The sequence below is a fragment of the Convolutriloba macropyga genome, chromosome 1 (assembly GCF_964194025.1).
Source record: "Convolutriloba macropyga chromosome 1, txConMacr16.3, whole genome shotgun sequence".
Classification (NCBI taxonomy): Eukaryota; Metazoa; Xenacoelomorpha; order Acoela; family Convolutidae; genus Convolutriloba; species Convolutriloba macropyga.
The window spans coordinates 58423119-58436008 of record NC_134468.1 but is presented as its reverse complement, the minus strand read 5'-3'; the positions used below and the strand labels follow the sequence as shown (position 1 = coordinate 58436008).

Below are 12890 nucleotides of genomic sequence, written 5' to 3'. Positions count from 1 at the left end.
CTCTTTTTTTACTAGTCGTTATCTGGCGGTGCAGTTTTTTTCTTACCCATGTTCTTGGGTTTGATAACGGTAGATAAATTGAGCGTTCGAGTAGCTAAATGTGTAGTTGTGTTTAAATAAAACTTATTCCAGCTATTTTCGTGAATTTGATGTTTGTGCGCTCATCAGGTGTCACCATAGTTACTGTAACAAAGTTTATTGTTCCGAACCCTCTTGAGGGGGGAGAACTATAAAATCAAATGGTTTTTTGTTCAGACAACTTTCGCCTATCGTTATGTTTATCGTAGATTGATGAGACTGGTATCATTAGAAAGCTCTTCCAGCGTACGATATGGAATGAAAAATATTTTTTCAATTTTGTTTTTAACAAGGAGTTATCGAGGTTTAAACTTCTGAGAAAAGTAGAGTGAATTTCGTTGTTTTTATTCACATTTTCCGGAAGTTTTTTTCTAAACTTTCGTCAATTTTGCTAAAAACTGTTAAAATTTTCACGAATAGTGTTGTTCATTGTATTTTAAAGGACAACAAAATACGGTCGACTATTTTATTTAAATTTTTTGTCCAAAATATTTGGCAAATATTTCAAATTCCAGCCTTTTTCATCAAAAACAGCACGAAATAAGCTTTTTTTAGTCCACTTTGATTAAATTTGCCGGATGTACACCCCCCAAACACCACTAATAGAATCTTTTTAGACTCAAAAGGGGGCTATTCCTACTTCAACGTCCATTGAGAATGCTCTGTAATTGAAATTTTGCCGTTTTTTGCTAACCTTACTCATTGATTATCAAAAACGCAGCATACATTTTTGATTCTCAACCAACAAATAATCTATCTCCATAAGATCTCAAAATATAAGTGCTCCTAATGGACAAGCAGCAAAAGCAGGGCTAGTTTTGGACCGAGATTGGACTGTTACAATCCAAAAAAGAATTCAGATTGTAATCAGTCAGTTTTTTTTTAAAAAAAAGTTAACCTTTTATATTAGTTACCAGACAGAACATTTCAAATAAAAGCTCAGTAGTGATAAAGTTCCCCAACGGCTGACTAAACAGCTCCAAAATAATGAATCTGATTTTTTTACTTCAAAGCTTATATTCGTTTTGACTTTTAAAAAATTGATTTTAAAATAAAACTTGGCTTAATTAAAGTTGCCTCTTTTTTTGCTCTTTTTTTGTAGCTTAGTGTCAGCAAACAAAGAATGCTTTTTATTTCTACTGATGTAAATTTTATTCTCTATTGCAGTTGTAGGCCTTAAATTATTATTTTCTGGCTTTGAAAAATTTCAGATTTTTTTTTTACTTTTATAAATTTACCAGTTTTTCATGTTTTCTAGTTTTGTCACATTATCACATTATAGACAGCTCTCATATCACATTATTGGCAATAAAAATAAAACACAATTGAAAATTTTAAAATCCTGAAATGGATATATTATGGTTTTAACGGCTTCGACATTAAATTCTTGAAGGATTTAAATTAATTTTTTTAAATTTGTTTTAAACTGTTGTTTTTGTTTTGACCTTATAGTCGTATAAAACTTCCTGTATAATGACAGGTCTAATTTGCTTATAATGAAACAACAGATGAGCTGATATTCCGCTATAAGTAGACTGCTGATTGCTTTCATGGCTTTGAAAACTATTATTTTTCCAAAAATAACAAAAATTTTTTTAAATTCGAAATTTTGTTATTTCTTATTGATTTTCTAACTATTTTCATTAATTACAAGTCAATTCACAATGTAATGTTTTTAAAGAATTCTTTATGAGTTTATTGGCTTCGACACGGGTTTATTTAAAAAAAAAACAAACAAATAATTTTTTGTTTTTCTTGTCATGTTAGACGTTCTTTTTGTGGACATAAGATATATTCTGGATAACTGCAGGTCTCAAGAGCTTTTTTGCACGAATTTATTTATTCCATTTTGTAATTAATGGCTTTCATGAGTGATTTTTTGTCGAAAAAAAAACAAAGTTTTACTTAAGCGTGCTCTTTTGTCTACTTGTTACCTATTCTCATTGATACTTATACTACCTTGTTCTCATAATACCTTATCTGTGTTCAAACAAGGCGCAATCGAACATGTTTTGAATGCCAAAATATGGCTTTGTGGCTTCGACAGCGTTTTCTGGCAAGTTTTAATTGATTTTTTGTTTGTTGCCATTTTGTTGTTCTTTTTAACCGCAAAAAAAAGAATAAGGACAGGTCTTAATGCCCTTCCTTTCTATAGAAGCATTGGTAATCAAAATCCTTTGGGATGTTTAAGTTGATTTCTAATGTTTTTCATTACCTTGAAATTAACTGTGTTTTAAAAAAATGAGCAAGTTTTTTAAGTTTACTGTTTTTGTTCTTTTTTGTTTAATTGTTACCAAGCTTTATTATGGACCAGTCCCATATCTTTTCTGGTGAATTAAAAGTTATTTTGTTTGGTTTCAGTTTTATCTGACGATATGCTGACTTTGTTATTAAGTTTTGTTTTTTAAAACTGACATTAAGTTTTTGATGTCTTATTAATGTTTGTTGTTGTTGTTTGAATTTGCTGTTCGTCTTATTTCATTTTCTTAATACTGGCAAATTTCATCAATATAGTGCGTCATTTTTTTTACTCCAGTGAGTTTTTTGCTTTGGAGGCTTTTCGTTCATACGCCATATTTTTTTTTAAAAAATACTTAAGTTTTAGAGTTTTTCTACCTGTTCCTCATTTCGTAGACAATTATGCCAAAAATGTGGATGAGCGGGGTCGGAACTTTATGTGCGATTGCACATTACCGAGCCTCTGTGTCTCAAGAAGAGTTCGTATATGCTTCTCAATAAAGATTATTGCTCTCGATTTCATGGAATATAATTTTGAGTTCTAATCCACCAATACACTGAAATAATTAATTTTGACAGATCTTTTCTATTTTCTATGTTTTTCATTTCCGTTTGCTTTATTGAAATCCAAAACATCCTATGGTGGTCAAATTGAACATTTTAGAAAATCTGTGGTGTTTTCAGCTTTGACAACTGCAGTTCAGTTGTTCTTTTCTGTTTTGTTGTTTAAGATTATTGACTCGTTTTGCTCATCCGGCATTTAACAAGCAGCTTGGAAAAACTTTGAACGACTCGGTTTTCTGGTCAAAGTATTACCACAAAACCCAAATATTTATGCTGTGCTTAACAAGTTTCACTGAAAACTAGGTGAATTGACGGATTCGTATCCACTTATTCATTTTTTTTTTAGTTTTTACGTTTTCATATTTGATTATGAAGAAAAAGCAAGCGTAAATACATAATGGAACTCAAAGTTGCAACCTGAAAATTCATCGCCTAAAAAAGTGATATCTTGGTGTCAATCAAAAGCTTGGTATAGCTGGTAACAGTTGATTTCACTTATCGCTGAGCTCATTATTAGTTTACGAAAATACTTTTTTTCAAATCAAAATTAATAGTCAATTGACCTTAATTGCAACATCTCTTTTTACGTGACTTTTTCAAATATTGTATTTCAAATTTTAAAGTGCTCAATTTTCTCCTTCAAAAAATTTTAAAGTGCTCAATTTGAGAGAAAAAAAATCAGTTCCCTGATTCTTTTTTTTCAAAATTTGAAAATTTTGACCAAACTCTAAATTCTACCCTTTTTTATACTTCTGTTCGATCCGCAATCTATCGACGCTCTAAATGATGTATTGCAAAATTTTCTCAAGTTTGGTTAATTTTTTCAAGTTTTTTTTTTCGCTTCGCTTAAAAGTGTAATAGTCTTACCCAAGTACCAACCTTCACTTCGATTTGGTCAATTCTAAATTTTGACCAAAAATTTTCAAAATTGTTGTTTTTTCAACAAAAAATGTGTATGTGTTGGGTTATCGGTGACCGGTGAACTCAAAAAATTTGTTATATGGGATAGGAAATGGGTTCTGGGGGGCTAGATTTGCCGGTTATTGATCAATTTATAGCATACAGAAATGAAGTTGAGTTTGGATGGATCTTACAGTTTTGAGTTTTTGTCTTTATTGGTCAACTGCTCGGTTGCTCACTTCCGACCATCTGGAGGTCCAATTCTGCTGTTCTTTTTTTTTATGGGCTCTGTATGCAGTAGGGTGCGGTGAGATTCAATCCGAGTCCAGTGTACAAACAGAACAGTCAACCGTCCGAACAGAGGAGGGTTCATTTAACAGGTCCGCAGCTGTGTGCAGGATCGGATTATGTCTATCAAATTGTAACCGTAGCGCGGCTCTAGTTGTTAAAGTCATAACTTATATAATCTCTGTTCACACACACAGTTTGTCACCATTCGCTGCGGGAGGTTGTCATGAAATTAACGGAAAAGATGTTCTTTCATAGGCTTGCGTCCTTGAAAAAGCAATAATGCAGTCTGTTGTTGAATTTGTCCTGTAAAGTTGTCATGATCTTAAGAAAAACAGGAACCACAAGTTTAATTTGGTACTAATATAGAGTACACACACATGCAACAGCACAACACAAATGGGTTATACCGAACCCTGGTGTGACGGTTTGCCTAGCAAACCGCCAAAGAGCAAAATGTTCGTCGAGTACAATAGTACCCAGCGAAAGAAAGAAAGAACGGTGCGCAGGAAGCGCGAAACGGGACAGGACGGGAGACGGGACGGACGGGAAGAGACGCCGAAAGAGTAACGCACGACTCAACGGGAAACCGGACGGACAAACGGGAGCGTCGGGCGAATGGCGCGCGACGAAATGGGAAAACGGCACGGGCGGGGCAGAAACGTCGGGCGGATGGCGCGCGACAAAACGGGAAAACGGCACGGGCGGGGCGGAAACATCGAGCGGATGGCGCGCGACGAAACGAGAAAACGGCACGGGCGGGGCGGAAACCTCGGGCGGATGGCGCGCGACGAAACGGGAAAACGGCACGGGCGGGGCGGAAACCTCGGGCGGATGGCGCGCGACGAAACGGGAAAACGGCACGGGCGGGGCGGAAACCACAAGCGAGGAGGCGGGAAGATCGATGCTAGCAGACCACAGCAACAAACTCAACCGAACAAGCTAGCCGTAACTCCAGAATAAACTTAAGTCACATCCTAGAAAGAAGGAGAGGAGCTACTGCCAGGTAAACTAGCACAAAACATTATGGGGCTTTACCAACGGCATCAAAACATGAAACAATTTACGGCAACGATGTATTATAACCAAAATCTAAAAGGTCAGGAAATTTACGAGCCGTAACTCCAGAACAAACTTAAGTCACACCCTAGCAAACCACCCTACCCAGACAACAAAAAGGCATACTACGAAAATTAATAAAGCTACAACAAATTGCTAGCAAACAAGTGTGGTGAAAGTCACGAAACAAACCAGCCGTAACTCTAGAATGAACTTAAGTCACACCCTAGCAAGGAACGAGACTAAACAACAAACCAGCATACTAGCAGAAAGAAATTTTACTACAGCAAAAACTCAACAGACCTTAATTGCAACATCTCTTTTTACGTGACTTTTTCAAATATTGTATTTCAAATTTTAAAGTGCTCAATTTCCTCCTCCAAAAACAAGTAAGAGTGCAGTTAGAGGGTTTCCTAGGAAAATGAAGCTAAAAGCATCTTGGGCTGCAATAAGATGATGGAAGGATAAAAAAATGATGTAATTGTGGTGCTGCCGTGGAAACTTTTAGCAACTCCTCCCATTGCAGCCCCACTTTAACATCGTTCGTCAACACCTCTTAGGAACCAATTGAAGCTCAAAATGCAGTTAAAAATGAGTTTTCCTTTTTGTAGATTTCCTTAGATTTCCTTCAATTGTAGCCCAATTTTCTTTTTTTTGGGGGGGGGGGGGGGGGGTTAGATCCAGGTTGTAGAAACTCAGAAAATTAAAAATTAGCTCATTATACAAGTTAGTGAATCTCTTCTAGCAATCAGTCTATGAAGCAAAGTTAAATTTCCTAATGATTACGATTGCGAAGGCATATGCGTTTCTTCCGAATTTCAGCTAAGTCCTGCCCCGATCCCAACATGGAATACACAGAATGCGGTCCGTCGTGCGTCCACTCATGTCGCTTCTCAAGCCGGGCCCTGGACGCGGCTTGTTTCTCAGAGTGTGTGCCAGGGTGTTTCTGCAAAGAGGGCTTCTACCTCAGTGAGAGGAGTGGAGAGTGTGTGAGGAAGGAAGAGTGTCCTTGTGACTATAATGGAGTAGACTATACCACTGGGCAGATTGTCCAGCTGGCCGACGGCTGCAACCAATGGTAAAGTCAATATACTGCAATTTTGTTTTGTAATTCGTTTCTAATAGTTTCCAAAATATTTAGAGAAAGCTGTCTTTCAAGATTCCAATATCACAAAGAAACAGAATCGAAAAGAAACAAAAAACGCACCTCCCATACCGTTATAGCCCGGGTCGAGGTTTGGTCCAAAAATAATGTAAGATTAGCGGAATAGCGGTGAAAAAAAACTTTTTTCACCGCAAAGCGCCCGCATCTTTTAGCGTTGAATGCGGTGAATTTTTGCGCTTTTAGCGGTGAAAAATTTTTTTTCATCGCATTCCCCGTATTTAGGCTATTTCTGCATAGAGCGACAATTTAGTACGCGATTTGAGAGACAAATTATAAGATTCTTTGTATTCGATTTTATAAATTTTATTCTAAACATAAGTAATATGTGAAGAACAGTATTTTGATAACTACAGGATTTAATATTTTATATCCATAGTTTGCTGTACGTCAAAATAAATATTTTTAATCGATTTGAGTTACTGCGTAATTGAGTTATTGGACACTTTTTGCCAAGTACGCCTGTAAATTAAATTAATTAAACTACTGATTTCTGACTTTCCGTCATTATTGGTTTTATGACCTCTTTTCAATCCATTGTTAACTCGATATGTTAGAAAGCAACAGTATAACAGCTTAACATACACGTAATAAACGCTCGATCAAAATGTCACATGACTTGGTTGAGTAGTTGAGCTTGTAAAGAAAATTGCGACATGTTATGTATTTCTAGCACGTGTGAGGGTGGTCAATGGGAGTGTTCTCACCACAAGTGTGAAGGAGTGTGTGAGGTGACAGGACACGGACTCTACACCACGTTTGATGGTCTAAACTATCTCTACCCTGGAAACTGCGAATATATACTTGCTCAGGTAAATCAATATTCCATTAAACTTTTGTGCGAGACAAAACGAAATTGCTCAAAAACCTTAATGGCGACGAGATAGCGTTTTTATGTCCATTTTTTAAAAAAATTTTGCTCATTTCTGAAGGCAGGAGTGCCATTTTTTCCAAATTGGTTAATACAAGAGAACTATTATGAAAACTCTCAACATTTTCCCTTTTCTGATAATTTTATGCGAAATTGCTAAGTTAATTAACAACATTTTCAAATCAAGAGGGTCGAAGACCAATCTTTTCAATGCAACTGGAACATACTTTTAAGGCGCAAATTTGGCAACAAAAAACTCTTTTATGTGAAAAACATTAACAAGCTTTCGATGCATTTTGAAAATTTATCACCTTAAATACGTTATTCAAAGTATTGGCACCCTAGAAAAGCAAAAAATTATTTTTCCGAAAATTTTTTGAAAAATATTAATTAAATGAAAAACCTTTGCACTTTTGTGCAGCTAATAAATTGGATTACTTGTTGTAAAAAAACAATTTTCACTATAAGGGGGCAACTGTTTTTTTAATTCACGTGAGGCCAATTTGTTTCACCCTTTAAGTTAGTTTAAAATTTTATGTTTTTGCAATCTATGTTGATAATTTTGATATTTTTTGCGGGCTTATTATAGGTTGCCGAAAAACAACTCATAATAAAAGCTCATAATTTTAGGGTTACATATTGCACGTGCGTTGAGTTAATCTCTTTTACCCGAAGAGAACAAAAGTGGCAAAAATATATCGTGAACTTTGACTACATCTTTTGGACCCGAAAGTAACCACCCTTTTTACAATTTATTTTGAAACTGGACAGCAGCAAGAGACTTTTGCGACGGAGTGTTACTTCATTACCTTCTCCTCTTTTTTTGGTGGTTGACAAAAAAAATCTTTTTCCTGGCTTGATCAATTTCACACAGCAGTTTCATGGTTTCAGGCAAAAACGAAATTAACGAAAATAAACAACAAAATGCTATTTTTGTAAGAAGCTTTTCTTCTTATCGCTAACAACAATGAGAAACCAACACATTAGGAAAAATAAACGAGTTAGGAAACACATACGCATTAGGAAGAAAACAAACGGTTATTCATAATCATGACAAGAAGCCAAAAGAAGAAAAAGCCCGTTAATAACAATTAAAATTCACTGATATTGGAAATTGTTAATATGCCTTCAATATCCGGGAAAAAAAAAGCTGCGGAACCTAGACAGGAAAACAAAATTCAGTCATTTTGAATGAGACCAATATTTCGTCAGGTCAGACACAAAAAATGCAAAATTTACCTACTGATGACTTTGATTTGCGTTTTCGAGTTTCTACTCATACAACCTTCTTCTACCCTGATAAAAAAAGACAACTTATATAAAGTAGTTGAAATCGACCGTCAATCAAACAAAGCACAAATACGATACGAAGACTGGGGCCCAACTTTTGACGAATGGGTATGCTGTAGATCAATTTGGCCGTACTCTCAATTTAGTAGTCATTTGTCACCAAGCAATAGAATTCCCGATGATATTGCAGCCCGCATTGACGAGCTGGTATCAGCCACAAACGGCGAAGAAATTGACCAAAGTAACATCTCTCAAAACACAGCAAATTTGAACCTAAACGTCCTCCCAGACTTCGAAACGTATTGCAAGAAAAAACTACTTACATTTCGATTTGTTCCTTGCAAGTTCCAGCAAAGATGGTCTCAATTGCTAACACCTATCATTGAGGGCTGTGTTTCTCAGCCAGGTTCCCCAGAAAATTGAAAAAAAACCTCCTTGCAATAATCAAGTGCGTTCTGTGCGTTAGCAACAGAAAAACACAAAGAGAAGAAAGAATGACTCAAGCTAAGTAGATTCTAGCGTTGGAAAAATGGCAACTATATTGGGCTATGGTTCAAAGCAGCCTCTATGAAAGAAGCCAAGAAAAAAATCATGACTCAATGGAATCCCTTGCAGCATGTGCCAAATCTCTCTGCCTTCAAGGCGAATTTGGACGTGCAGCAAAAATCTTGTCTTTGGATGGTGTGGCCCCTGATAATAAAGAACGGTTGAAAGAGGTGATGAACTTGCATCCTGCCAAAAAAGTGCCACCGAGTGAAAATGATGATTACTGTAGTTATTCTTATCAATTTGACGAAGCGTCTGTGTTTACAGCAGCCGGTCCATCCAAAATGTACACTGAGAAAATTCTACATGCCGTAACGTGCACAGTCCCCGATTAGTCAAATAATTTATTTCAAACATCACAAAATTAGTGAATTTGACAAGCAGAGGGCAGATCCCCAGTTTTGTTGCTGCAATTTTTTTCTCTGCTTCGCTCGCAGCGCTGAAAAGACAAAAAGAGGTGTACTGCCAATCACCGTGGGAGAAGTTTTTTGACACCTCGTCGTCAAATGTACTGCACAGGAGACCAGTTCTGTGGCTGTTGAACTCTTTCCACCCAAAAAAATTGGCGTGGCAGTTAAATGCATTGCCGAATGCATGGTACATGCATCAAAATAAACTTTTCAAAAGTTATTGAACCCAGAAAAAGCGGGCCTATTTCAAACCGACTTAAAATTGCTTTACGAAAAGCATTGTGTTAGATGCAGCCCGGAAATTCGTTTCCGGTTTAGCCCCTTTAGCTTCTTTTTGCTATTCTCAGTATAGCAAGTTCCTTTTTATTGCAACTCAGTTTCAAAGTCTTTCGGGAGTCCAACAAGGAGATCCGCTGCGGCAATTACTGTTATCTATAGCACTTTGGCATTTTATCAAAGAACTCGACAATAGGTTACCAAATCTTATGCAGAATTCATTGTACCTTGATGATGGAATTATAGCAGGAACGGAAGAGGAGCTATGTGAATCATCAAAAACTTTATCAACTCATGGTAACAAGTGGGGCCTTGAACTCAGAAGACACAAGTGCGAGTTTTGGTTCAACACGTAATTTAATGTTGTTGACAGCAGGATAAAGAGAAACAGCCAATCAGAAATGGAAATCTTGGGCGCAGCAATCGGAACACTCACTTTTGTTGCATCTTGTTTAGAAAAACGGTTTCAAAAACTCGAGAAAGCATTAGACAATCTGGGCTATTTGGAGGAGAGTCAGAGCGCTCGTGGAGTTCTGCGTAGCTGTCTGGGTGCACCTATATTGGTGTAGTCGTTGAGATGCAACACTCCGTCCCCTTAGAGTAACAAAGTTTTTGAAAAATTTGATCATATCCAAAAAACAACGTTTGAAAAGATATTGGGTTCTGTAATCAGCACTTTTCCATGGGACCAGGCATGCCTGTTAATAAGCAAAAAAAGAGCTGGAGTTCGAAGTTCTCTGAACCAAATCAAATGGTTTCTTATCTCAGCAAACATAGTAGAAAAAATTACTGGAGTGAACCCAACTCACGAAAGTAGTTTCACATATTTTGTGGAAGAGTTTAGCACTTCGGAAATTCTTGATTTGACGCAATAGAAAATTCAAGAACAGTTTGACAATACAGCTCGAAGCAACCTCTTTGAAAGTCAAACCTCCACCCGAGAAAAAACTAGACTGTTATCTCTTTCCCTACCTCAATTGGGGCTTGGTTGACGGCAGCACCTATACCTGCTCTTGGCTTACATCTTCAACCTAACGAGTTCCGAGCTGCTCTTAAATAATGTTTGGGAATTCCACTCTATGATTCGTAAAGCAGATGTCCATATTTTAAGTCAGCTAAGTTGGACATATTTGGATATCATGCCGTTTCATGTCACGGGCGTGGCGATATTATCTCTCTTCATGACAGAGTACAAGACACAATAATGGCAGTCTGTTCGTCGGCCAATTTTTCCCCTGTATGTGAGCAAAAACATCTTCTGCCGGAAAACAAGTCAAGACCAGGCGACGTGTATTTGCCCAGTTCTATAGCAGGATAACCCGCAGCTTGAGACGTCACCATTATGTCCCCACTGCAAGCAGTCTTATCTCAGATGCGACGTCGACATGTGGTTTCGCTCTAACACTAGCGGAAGACAGAAAGATTGGGCATTATTACCAGAAGTGCAGAGATATGGGCATCCACTTCATGCCATTGGCGTTAGAAACTATAGACAACTTTAGACAACCCGAAGCAACGCGGAAAAGAATAGCTCTTTTATCTGGTAACAGAGGTTTCCAGCCCTCAGGCCTATCAAAAGCCTTCAATCGCCTCACTCAAGTGGTATCAATAAGTACCAAGCGTGGCTCAGCCACAATGCTGATTGCAAGAGGTTCGCGGTTATGAGCTAGAAACGATAGGTACTGTCGCATCCAATTATGCCGCTACGCCCAATGAGAGGGTCAAGAATTTCAAGTGATATTAGACTCACTTTATGAGAGGGGAGCCCTTCCTTGTTTAAATTTCACTCAATTAGTGGGGATTTCATTTAATTTTACTAGCTTTTGTGGTCATCCATCAGCAGGGAGCTACAAGATATCCAAATGAAAGCATTCAGTTTAACCTCTACGTGTTTAATGCAGAAAAGTGGAAAATTGGCGTAGCGAAGGAAAGTTGTGTTTAGCAATTAATAATATCGGACGTTACCTTAAAGGATTGATTTAATTTTTTATGGATGTTGATCAAAGCCAAGACTAAATTTGTTTAAACTACGCAATCATTAAAAATTTTTCTCTGATTTGATTTTTGCTAATTTTCACCTAAGAATTTTTTGTCATTAGATCCTATTAGTTTGAAAGGCTAGTTTTTTCTGCGAATACAAGTTCGAGTTGTTTCCGGAACTCTTTCGGCTATGTTTAATTGTTTGCTTAATATTATTGAGAAAAATATTGAGATCTGTATTTCTGAGCAGACAGGCACTCGGACAAGATTACATAAAGCAGGATAATTAACGAGCAAAGTTCTATCCACTAACAAGTTTCTAACTCATTGTCTGCATCATCAATAACTCACTTTTGGTGAATCAATTGTAAGATGCCCCATCATGGGTGCCGTCTATGGTGCTCATAATTCAACCAACATATAACGGTTTGCATAAAGACTTCGATCCCGGGCCGAGGATTTTGCCCAAAAATAACGGGGAAAAGAGTGTAAAGAGTGTAAAAATAATATTTTTACACCGTTAGTGCCCCCCTTATTAAGGGTGGAATTCCCTGTTAGAGTGTAATTTTAGCGGTGTAATTTTAAGATTTAACGGTGGAAAAAGAGTGGAATAACTTAATTTTACACTCTTTTGATTACACTGTTGAAACTTAAATTTACACTCTTTATTACACCGTTAAAACTTATTGTTACACTCTTTGTTACACCGTTAAAACTTATTGTTACACTCTTTTTTACACTCTTTTTCTATAATTTCCACCCGTAAATTACACTTTAATATGTAATTCCACCCTTAATAAGGGGGGCACTAACGGTGTAAAAATATTATTTTTACACTCTTTACACTCTTTTCCCCGTTATTAAACCCTTAGTTAGAAGGGCACTAACGGTGTAAAAATATTATTTTTACACTCTTTACACTCTTTTCCCCGTTATTTTTGGGCAAAATCCTCGGCCCTTAAACCGTCTCGAAAGCACGCGGTAGTCTGATCAGATGCACTAAATGAGTCTATAAATTTAGCTACAGTAGTGTCGGAAATATCTCAATTTGATTTTAAAAAATCAACTTATGAGATTTTTCCATTATGATTTGGGTGTGTTTCCCTCCTCCTTATCTCAACCGGGCTGGGGACCGGCTACGGCAGAGTTATGAACATTCAACTATAGGAGATTTTTGAGCAAAGCACTGGCCAAAAAACCAGGTCTAAACTCTATCTCCAAAGAAAAT

The 12890-nt window shown here is 36.9% G+C and overlaps 1 protein-coding gene across 1 annotated transcript in view; it reads left to right on the top strand.

Moving 5' to 3' along the window:
* Positions 1-12890, top strand: part of LOC142340856 (mucin-6-like) — a 162482-nt gene that overhangs the window by 50046 nt on the left and 99546 nt on the right. Inside the window, exons 11-12 of the mRNA XM_075391601.1 lie at positions 5950-6205; positions 6963-7101. Of these exons, the coding sequence (XP_075247716.1) occupies positions 5950-6205; positions 6963-7101 (395 nt within the window). The remainder of the gene's footprint in view (positions 1-5949; positions 6206-6962; positions 7102-12890) is intronic.